The sequence below is a fragment of the Tigriopus californicus genome, chromosome 8 (genome assembly GCF_007210705.1).
Source record: "Tigriopus californicus strain San Diego chromosome 8, Tcal_SD_v2.1, whole genome shotgun sequence".
NCBI lineage: Eukaryota > Metazoa > Arthropoda > Copepoda > Harpacticoida > Harpacticidae > Tigriopus > Tigriopus californicus.
In genome coordinates, this window is record NC_081447.1 from 10,090,334 (window position 1) to 10,101,072 (window position 10,739).

A 10,739-nucleotide genomic window follows, 5' to 3' on the forward strand; every position below is an offset into this window, starting at 1 on the left:
TTTTTCAAGTTACTTCAAGTTAACAATCAAATGTTCTAATAAGACATTCATCCACAAAGTCAGGTAAGACAATTTTCTTTATTCATTGAATAGTCACGTTCATTCTGCGACTAAAGAAGCGAGTGACTTCGGTAATGATGTGCCTTTTCAAGGCTGGCGTGGCATTCACTACAGCCGTAAGAGCGATCAAATCTTGCGCATCCACGTCATGAATGATACCTCTGACGAGAGCAACTAACTGTTCACGGTCATCGTTTTTCATATCGTATCGAATCACATCAGCCACCGATTTGAACGAGTCCTCAGCCAGCACAGCAGCCAAGAGTCCTCCACTTGCTCCACCAATGGCTAAACCACGAGGTCCAAGTGCTAATCCTCCCAGAAATGCTCCCAATCCGGCAATGGCACCACCTTTAAGCGATTGGTTGACTGTAACTTGGAGATTTTGTTCTGCACTCAGCAATGAGACAACTTGGAGTAGATCGCTGGAAGAGATAACCATGGCCTATAAGGGAGAGGCAAAAGTGAGTTTGAGACGCTTGCTTTAAGGTAAGAGAGGAACGAGAGGAGAAAGATTGATAAATTAAAGATAGATAGATAGGTAGATCGATGGATGGAGAAAGATAGAGCGGAACTTCCGTGACGTATGCACTCTGGAAAGGCATGAAACTTCGTTTTGCACTTTGTCAAATATCGACTTTCGTAAAGACTGCCGAGATGAATCGATCCATGGCTAAAAGTTGGAACTAGTTCTAGTCCACCTTGCGATGGAACCAGAGGGCCAGGAGTCTTGGCATTTGCGATACTTCGACTACTCGTTTTTCATTTATATCACGTTCGCCGTCCTCATTATAACTCTGTATTTGCTCCTCTACTGTGCTCGAACTCCCACCCAAAAGATCAGAAATTTGACCGACATCTTGCACGATGATCCCATAATAAATGGAGAATTCTTGACGTGCTTGGAAGACATCAGTCTTGAGAGAGCCCAACCCTTCCAACACCAAATCGTGGTGAAGGTAGCCAACCAGCTAAGCGGACAACTCAGTCGACGCAGAACCACCAGTACTCACTGCTCTGTGGAGTTGAAATCCCAATTGTTTGAAGACCACAAAAAAACCAACAACCTAGATCCTCTGCCACCGGCACCACCACCAAGCGTCCAAGAAAATTGCCAAGATTATACAAATTGGTCCAACAACACGGACGCATCCAATGTCTCTGACTATGGTGCAAGCTTGGACGACAATGCTTCTTGTACTATCGTCAAATCAGTGTCCTCTTATCTTTTGAAGAATTCTAATCACAATCAGTACAAGACACTTCTTTTGGGAGAGTCTGTTGAGACTACTGGGAGGCACCCGATCGAGAAACCCCCTTTGCCTTCAACTCAACTATTCTGCTAACGCATAACTCTATGATGCAATTCCACACATTTTGAGTAAAGTGACGTATCGTAAATCGTATGATGCAATAAACGTTTGAACTTACATTTTGCCGTGAAGTCAAGCATGATGATCGGTCAGCCAGGTAATGAGCGAAATTAGTTGATTCCCGATGTTTTGTTTTGTGTTAAACAAGAGGCGAAGGTCAATTGTTGAAGGTTAAAATCCGTGCGTGCCCCGTGCTTCGGGTCTTTCTTTCCCTTTCGTGCCACTGGTTCTATGCAGCTCAAAAATATCCAGGCCACACCATTTGGGTTAGGGAACAAACCAGAGGACGTTCCAAGGACCGAGGGATCGCGCGTCGGCCATTTCAAATACGCGCGACGTTTTGCTGGTAGGACTGGTACGCACTACGCACTCACCCACGATGGTGAGTGTCTCGAGGGCACGGAGTTGGTCAACGACCATGCGAGAATCATGAGAACGTAGAATAAGATCAAGGCAAGCGATGAAGCGCTCCTTCTCCCTCTACCTCTCTCTCGCATGTTTTACCAGTGGAATACCCTGGAGTAGAACGTACCATGTGCAATTGAGCGCGTGGTGCAAGAAGAAAGATCTAGGAGGAAGTCGTTCCTGAGATGCACCAGGGACGAATGGAACTTGTTCCTCGGCCAATCTAACGAAAAGGATGTTCCCATCTTGAACAGTACGCCAAAGTTAATCTTGTCGCTCTGCCGGTGCGCGTTTTTCAACTTCAATGTGTGCAGGCTACAAAACGTTCTTGTCACCCTAATTGATCCATGCATAATTGCCTGAATAGTGAGAATCTACATGGGATGTCGAGTATGAGTAAGCCGGTAATTCACTTAAAACGAAACAAGTCAAACATATTCAAAATCGCCATGGTCTTACAAATTGAGAGCAAGCAGACACAAGACTATTCAAGTTGACTACTGACTCTAACAAGGGTATAATTTTTAGAAAAAAAGGTTTCATTCGGTGCAACACAAACTGCGTTCATATTTTTTCGGCGTGCTTCATAGTTGTATCTATTTAAGAGGTGAAGAAGACAAACAGTTTTATTTATAATAACCATCCTCCAAATATAGCAGCCCAGTTGATTCTGATTCTTCATTAACAAATTTGAGAAACTGTTCCAATTACTCCGAGTAACGTTTTTTGTAACTCATCCTCCAAGTTTTACGAGTAAGAGCGAAAGGGTATAACACGAAGGTCCTTGGGTATATCTAAAATGATGAAATTGTCTGGTCGAGTATGTTGAAGACTGAAAGCAAAATTGTACCAAAGCCATGTAACAAAACAAAAGCAAAAAAGTTTCTGAAAAAGGTTTTAGTTTTAAGCCTTTCAATTTTCCATGAGGTGCAAACTGATGTTAAGCTTGTTATTTACAAATGAAATCCACCTAAGAGCTGATCAACAAACAGCAAAAAAGACGATCATTAAGATGCTTGTCGAGAGAAAAAAAACCTTCAATCACATTGTAGTAACTGAAAAGTGCAGGAAAGGAATGTCTCCAAGGTAGTATTTTTTGTGCACAAAAATCGGAAGCTTTTCTTTACGTTGCAAACGATATGGTAAATGAATTGCACCTTCTGATGGGAAAGTGCCAGCTCTAAATTAAGCTTGTGGATGTTTTCTGGCATATTCTGGGAGTTAAGAAAATTGGCAAAGTTTTCAAACTTGACAAATATGTTGCAAAATCAACAATTGGACATTCCCATCTAGCTGACTCGGCTTGATTGATAGAAGTGCAATGCTTCCTCCATTTGACGCCCATCATTTTGCCAAACACCTCTTTATCATAATTATAGCTCTCAGTCTCTTGTCTCTACTAAATCAATGGACTATGTGGTTCTCCAACTGCACCAAGGATATTGCAACTCGAGATTTTTGATTCTGACTAAGTCTTGACTAAATCCTCTGCAGGTGGAATTTTTGATTGCTAAAAAATTGAGTTCTGATAAAATCTAGGGTACTCATGACCTTAACTGTCTACAACATAATTTGGGCACAACAACTGCGTGGTGACCAATAAAATGAATTTCTAGATGAATTTCCCCCTGGCATTGAGAATTCAATTTTGACATGATTTTGGACATATTATGGTTATTTTGCCAGTAACTTGTGCATTTCGCCACAAATTTGTTTTAACAGAGGGGAGGAGACGTGGTGTAATAGTTAGCGCAATTTCCTAAAGTGAGAGAGGTCCTTAGTTCAAATCTCCTTCACGACCTTTCTTCAAAGGAAACTCATAGACCTTAACCACACCCACTAACAGAGAACCAAACTGATACCGGACCTGAATCTGCCTAACGAAATTCGGAAGTGGAAGATGGGATGACTAGCTTTGCTGGCAGGGTGATGCTCACATCTCTAACCCTAACACCCCAAACCAAAAATAAATAAATCACGTATTCAAAACAATAAATTTGGAGTTGTAAATTTGTTGATGTGTTTCCACAAATTGTGGGATAGCTTTTGTTAAAGGCAATAATTTCTAAATATTTACTTTATTCTGTGTAAATGCCAGTTTGTAGGTCAAGGAATCGCTACACTTCAATTTAAGCTCAGGAAATTTTAATTTCAAATGGCCTAATTGATTAACAATCTTGCAACAATCTTGAGCAGTCAAGCAATTTTTGGAATTTTGGTGGAATCATCAAAAAACATTCTTGATCTTTTTCCGGTTCTTAAGGGGTAGCTTTGAGTTACTTTCCTTCTTAATATTTTGATCAATACCTTTTACCGCTCCCCTGAAGCCCATAAAAACTGAAATAGTGAGTAAATGCATGCTCTAAATGATAAAAATTTTGGTTCAGAAGGTCAACCATTTTGGTAATTCAAGGTAAATTATAATGATGACCTCCACATGCTGCAGAAAGTTGCAAATTTGGGATGTTTTTCTTTCGTTTGGGCATGTTTTCTGGCATATTCCGCTTTTTATCTGGCATGTTTTAAGAGCTATTCTGGCATGTTCGATGCCCATGGACCTGGCAGCACTGATGCAGCTATTTTGCAACATACTGCAATAAAAGCGCAGTGCTACATGGGTAGAATTGCAGATACAGTTAGAACGAAAGGGCCTCCATTGAGGTTTCCGAACCAATAGCCCCCTTACGCTGCACGAAATATGTTTTACGTTCTGCACTTCAGAGGGCGCTTTGTCATTCAGCCTCTGTCAAATAAATGGCCGATTGGGCCAATTCCTTTTTATTGAATTATAATGCGTTTGTGGTGTTTTTGGCTAATTCTATCAAAATATTATTCATAATTAATGCCCCGGGTCACATAATGTCCGGAATAGAAATTGAGTTCAAGGCAAGGCAAGAGCAGTTTATTTAGCAATCTACCGCGCGCCTTCCCGTTTTATTTGGGCTATCTCACGTTGTAAATAAGGGCCCTTATGAGGAATAAATTTGGAGGTTTAGTGATTTCTATTTTTTTCTTACCGCCGGCAGTAAAGAAACTGATATGGGCCGTTTGGCCTGGTTGCGGCTACTTGGACAAGTTTTGGCCGGAACGAGTTTATTACCATTACCATGGACTCTATCACAGTTATCATGATTTAGAATCAATACAGAGACACCAAGGCATACATCTCATTCAAGATGTTTTTAAATGCTTACTTGCAAGTCCAATTTCTGCTTATCAAGTATCAAGTCATTAAATCAACGGAACTGATTCTCCTCCTCTCTTACTGTCTGAGTGGGCAAGGCTCTACTCAACCAGTTCCATGACTCAACCCAGCAAAAAGCTCTCAATTTAACAACATGATGGTATGTGAAACACAGAAATTTGCCATGTAAGCAAGTAAGAATATTTTGAATGGGATGTATGCCTTGGTGCCTCTGAGTTGATTCTAAATCATAATAACCATGATAGCGACCATGGTATTGCTAATAAATGTAATAAACACGTTTTAGTACAAAAGTGTCCAAGAAACCGCGACCTGGCCAAACGGCCCATTTCGCTTTTTTTTACTGCTGGTGGTAAGAAAAGAAAGGAAATGACCAAACCTCCAAATTCATTCATCAGTGTGAACCATCCTTGCACAGGCACCTAGTCTTGTCTTGCTCTCCTTTTCTCATTTAAGACATTCTACTCTCCAAGGGCACTTAAGCTTGAAATTAGTGCAAAGTTTCACATGCGCATTGATAAGTTCAAGCAATAGGGCTTGTCAAATGAACGCGTTCATGAACAACTGACGTTATTTCATGGAGTGTAATTGAAGACAACATGCCCAGCCAAACCGCAGTGTGCATGCATTGAATTTTAACGTGTATTTCATTTTACCTGCTTGTTTAAGCAAATAGCGTATTGAGCCAATTTGATAGTGCGTTCACCAAATTATAACAAACATGTTCATTTTCATGGGTTTTCTAACACAGCTTACTCAAACTCATGCAATTATTGAAAATTCAATTGGCGGATGGTGCAAGGTGACTGTGATCTCTTAGTTTTTCCTCCCAAAAATGCCCAAAACCAGGTTGCTGGACCACATTTTTCCTTCAACTTCATTCTCTTGACATGCCCTGTTTGTTAACCTCTTCTCCAGGGTGGCCAGATTTAGGAAAGATCTTTAGATTTGGGCAGTTTGAGGACTCTTTTTCTTTCCTCGTAATTTCAGGCGCCAATTTTTAACATTACTTTTCTTGCCAATTAATAGGGTTGCAAAGTAAATTGAACGAAAGACCTCTTTATACCCTAAGTTAGAGACACTCTCTGAAAAGGTACCAATCATGTTAGGGGAGAGAAGACGATTTTCTATTATCTCACAGTGCAAGGGACACCATCTTGTTTCAAGCTATATAGAAGATCAGAAGTGATTTTAACCTTCTGCCAAATCTACAGCGGACGCGATTTAATACCTCCATAGAAAATATTAGCCCTATAGATGCTTAATATGGAAAGATCAGTAAAGGGCAGCTGATTCTCTTTCTGTCTGATTCAACGATTTTTCTCTTGCGTGTCTTAAACTGATGGGGACCAAATTAATAATCACGGGAGGTTGCAACTGGGGCTGCCAATTTAAATTTGCAATGGCATATGACATTAATGGTTGAATGTCGTAAACGCTTTAGTTAGCCTCAAAAAGGTACTTTTTACTCAAACTAAACATTTAACGTTACAATGGACTCGGTTGGTGCTTTCAATTTCCACGGTTTCTGGCAACCTTGAATTAGAAATTTGATTTGATCCCATCACTAGTCCCTTATTCTTATTCATCATGGGTTTTCAAGGGCTGCCTTTATGTCTAGATCTCCTACACAAAAAGCACCATGACTTGTTGAGTTGAGGTAAAATTGGAACCCTGCTGAGAGACTCTAGAGTGATAACTGTTTTGATATTGACATTTGAGTCTTCAAATCTTGAATACGCAAAAAATCAATATAATAATCACACAGAAGTACCTTAGAAGGGTTCCCAATTTTGCCTCAGCTCAACAAGTGATGGTGCTTTTTGTGTAGGAGAACTATACATAACGACAGCCCTTAAAACCCTCGACCAATTAGAATAAGGGACCCAAGAGAAAAAAATCGTCTAATCAGAGAAGGAGAATCAGCTGATCGTTGCTGATCTTTCTATATTAAGCATCTTTAGCTAGCCCCAAACTTGCACTATTAAGTGCTGAAATTTGTTATTTACTTCAAAATGCCACTTTGTGTGAGCAACCCATATTTTGAAATCAAGCAGGTGTGTAGTAGTTATGTGTTTCGATCCAGAAGGTCAGCTTTTAAGCTTAAAGGACCTCGGTTAGGGCTCTCATCACTAGCTAAAGAGAGTACAATATCAAGATAAAAACTCCTTAAATGAGTGGCAAAACGCGACCCTGCCGTTCTAGGTCTCGGAATCGGGGCTGCTTTAAAACTCGTTCCTGATCTTAGGTCTTCATTTCTCTACCCTTTTTCGTTGGAATGGGAGCCCCACCAGAGGTTCTTTAAGTTAAATAGCTGATTTTCCGGATCGAAACCCATCACAAGTGTGTAGTATTGCTCGTCTCCATTTTTTCCTCACAGATAAGAGTAAGACCATAAATTAAGGCGTCGCCGTGCCATTTTTCACAGATTGAATTGATTAGTACAGCTGATTGCTGTCAAACTATCGTCGTTGTCCCCGGACTCAAAGTGCTGCCCTGACTAATAATAATATTTGTTACCGCGTCCAGCAAGCTTTTTTGGTTATGTGACCAAAAGATGTGTCCACTGGCGATGGGATTGAGATAAGAAGAAGATTTGCTCTCATTTTGAAGGTGGGCGTGGTTTGGTTTTGGTTTTAAAATGAACAAAGGATTTAACCACACTTCACTAAGGTCAACATTCAGGGAATACAGGTTGTTGGGGTTTGTCCAGTGTTGCGCCGTCCCCATCCATGATTTAGGCCACTTTCTGATGAGATGTGAATAATAATTATTCCCCCTAGGAGGTGAAGGGACAAGAAATAGCTGACATTTTTCTTTGGGGGAAAGCTATAGACAACATGCATTAGGCACAGACTGGATATGTCATCTCTTACAAATTGCTGGCTTGTTGAAGCAAATATATTTTGATATTGAGCCAAGATTTTTGTAGCGACAGACATACCCCACAAATGATTTTTGAGTTTTGTAGTAAAACTCACTCCATTGCAGAGAATTGATATTGGTCACAGTGCAAGATGGTTCTGAGGGCTGCTTAAGTTCTTTCTCCAAAATATTTCCCCAAAATAGGGTGCCAAAAAGATAAAGATATTATTTTTTACAATTAATGAGCTTTCCTAAAAAGGGAGGAGATGTGGTGTAGTGGTTAGCGCAGTTTCCTACCATGAGAGAGATTCCCGGTTCGAATCTCCTCCCCGACCTTTCTCAAAGGAAACTTTTAGACGCAAACCACACCCACAGATGGAGAACCAAACTGATACGGACAAGGCACAGCCTATCGGAAATTGTATACAGACAATGTGATGACTAGCTAAGATGGCTGGGCGAGGCTCACACCTCCAACCCTAGCACCCCAATTATAAACGACCAATATTTTTGGGATTTTTGCCATGCCACAGCCATTTTTGGGAAATTATCTTTTTTGTTTCAAGCAGTCCTCATATTGGAAGTTTTCTTGTCAACACGCTTCACTAATGAGCAGACCTTGAAGAGTTGCTTTTTGCCAAAATATATTTTACAGTCAGGAAAATGCAAGAAAAATTGAAAAATTGGGGAAATGTAATAAGAATGAGAAAAAAGTTGTAAAAGTACAAAAAGTTGGGAAAATGCATTAAAGACTCATATTCCGTCAAAAAAGTTGTTTTTACCCTCTCTGCGGCGTTTTATCTTTTACAAAATGCACAATAACTGCATTCACTGGGTTATGTATTGAGTTTCGTCATTTTATTTACATCAAGTTCATTTTTCTTTCTTGCAGTTCTTAAAGGGACAGCTTTTTCAATTAATATGGATGATGTGGTATAAAATTGATTCTGTTCTGAAGTTCAGTGTCACTACTTAGAGCTCTTTTGTTCTCCAAAAGATTTTGGTTTTTGTTTAGATCAAACCCATGATGAAACACATGTCTAGACCTTGAAGAAAAGTTAAACCCGAAAAAAAGGTTCTCAATTTTTGAGTGATTTTTCCACTTGCCCGACTCTTTTTTGACTTTTCTCTTAAAATATTCACATTTTGGGACGTTTTGAGCCCTTTTGTTGTCATTTGGGTTCTTATTTGCTTCCTTCTTAACGTGTTCCTTGTGTGGCATGTTTTTATTTACTTCTGTGGAGCATGAGCAAGTGAAAGATTCAATTCTCAGCCAGAACTTTTTTCCATGGTTTTTGGTTTGGATTTTCACTGAATTTATTAACAACTGCAAAGAATGCAATCCCTGATATGAATAAGAAATAATTTGATTTGTCAAGCTATTGCAATTTAGATTGCGACCTCAATTTGGTCTACCAACAAATTTAAATATCAAATTCAACTTCCTTTTGTTGGTTTGGAATAATCTGCATTAAAGAAAGCGGCAGTTGAGCGGCATCTGCCTTTATGGGTTTAATTCAAATCAAAATAGTTTAGTGAACAAAGGCTCCCTCAGCAACAAAAGCAATAGGCTCGAAAAGAGAATCAATTGTTTACCATGACATATGGATGAATTAAAAATGTGTCCTAATGTTGAACATTACAAGAAATAGATATTAATTACTTGTGAACTCAATGGATAACTCAGAAAATACAATTAGATGACTAGATTTTGTACCAGATGAAAATGCAACTTGGTTTTTTAAGGTCCACTTAAATCTAATTTAACTCTAGCTTGCCTTTGTCCTGACTTTCCCAAACAGTAAAAGGAGTTTAATTTGATACCATTGAGAAAAGCCTCTTGCTATAGGTTCAGGTTTTCATCTGATCTTTTCCTGTTGCAATGAAGTAAATGGAAAAATCGTTAAAAAAAAGGAAAAACAAGATAAGGCCCCATATTGAAAAAAAGGCTACACATGTTATAAAATGTGAAACCAAGGAAAAAATAGCGTTGAAAAAGTGGAACATTGATTAAGAAATGTGGAAAAATGCAAATTTAGGCCAGCGATGTATTTTTTTTTTGCTATTTAAGACCATAAAAATTCAAATGGGATTTTTCAGGTTTAATGATTGGCAAGTAATAGCTCCCCTGAAAAAAGTTGGCTTGGAAAATTGAACAGGGGACTTTTCTCCCTCTAAACCATATAGCCTCATTTTGAAATTGAGTTTCGAGTTTGGTTACATACTTGTGTTTTTTTGGTTGTCAAATCATTTATCTAGTTATCCCTTGTGTCATTCTCATAGGAGGACAAGAATTACCTCCTTATAACTAATACCTTTCGTTGAAAATTGGCTTACTCTTCGCCATCAGGCAACCCTGTGCATCACAAATCATCACAGCAAGTCGAGCGTAAACGTTATTCTCCACCGATTAGCTGGGGGTGCTACTTTTTTAAACTTAACCTAACCTTATCAAACCTAACCTAACCCAACCCAACCTAACCTAACCTAACACGATATTAATAGCCCTTAAACTCTCTCTCTAAACCTTTCTAGCAGTTTGTCACAAATTTAAAAATGAGAACCGCCAACTAATCGGTGGAGAATAACGTTTATCCAAGTAGAGCCACTATAGTAAAAAAAAGTCTTGCACCCGATTCATTTTCTTGCTACGTTTGGTAACAATGAATAAATACATAACAAAGGAAAAGCCGCCTTGTGGGTGAACTGAAGAACCACAGTACAATGGAAACGACGTCTTGGGACCAAAAATCTCATGCGCGTACTCTTCTACTATAGTGGCTCTAACAGCAAGGATATTTTTGCTCAACTGTGACTGGAGTTCTCCCAAC

At 39.4% G+C, this 10,739-nt stretch overlaps 1 protein-coding gene across 3 annotated transcripts; it reads right to left on the reverse strand.

The window, feature by feature from the left end:
* Positions 1-59: 59 nt before the first annotated feature.
* LOC131884470 (protein C19orf12-like) lies at positions 60-7,714 on the reverse strand. 3 transcript variants are annotated; one of them, XM_059232262.1, is made up of 2 exons: positions 7,564-7,714; positions 60-485 (listed from the first exon to the last, which is right to left on the reverse strand). In XM_059232262.1, the coding sequence occupies exons 1-2, from the start codon at positions 7,647-7,649 to the stop codon at positions 83-85; spliced, it is 489 nt and encodes a 162-aa protein (XP_059088245.1). In that variant the 5' UTR covers positions 7,650-7,714; the 3' UTR covers positions 60-82. The 3 variants fall into 3 exon arrangements, 2 of the variants coding, with proteins under 2 accessions (XP_059088245.1, XP_059088246.1); XM_059232263.1 differs by having other exon boundaries at positions 60-505; positions 7,564-7,683; XR_009373724.1 differs by lacking the exon at positions 7,564-7,714 and adding an exon at positions 1,492-7,537 and having other exon boundaries at positions 344-485.
* Positions 7,715-10,739: the final 3,025 nt, after the last annotated feature.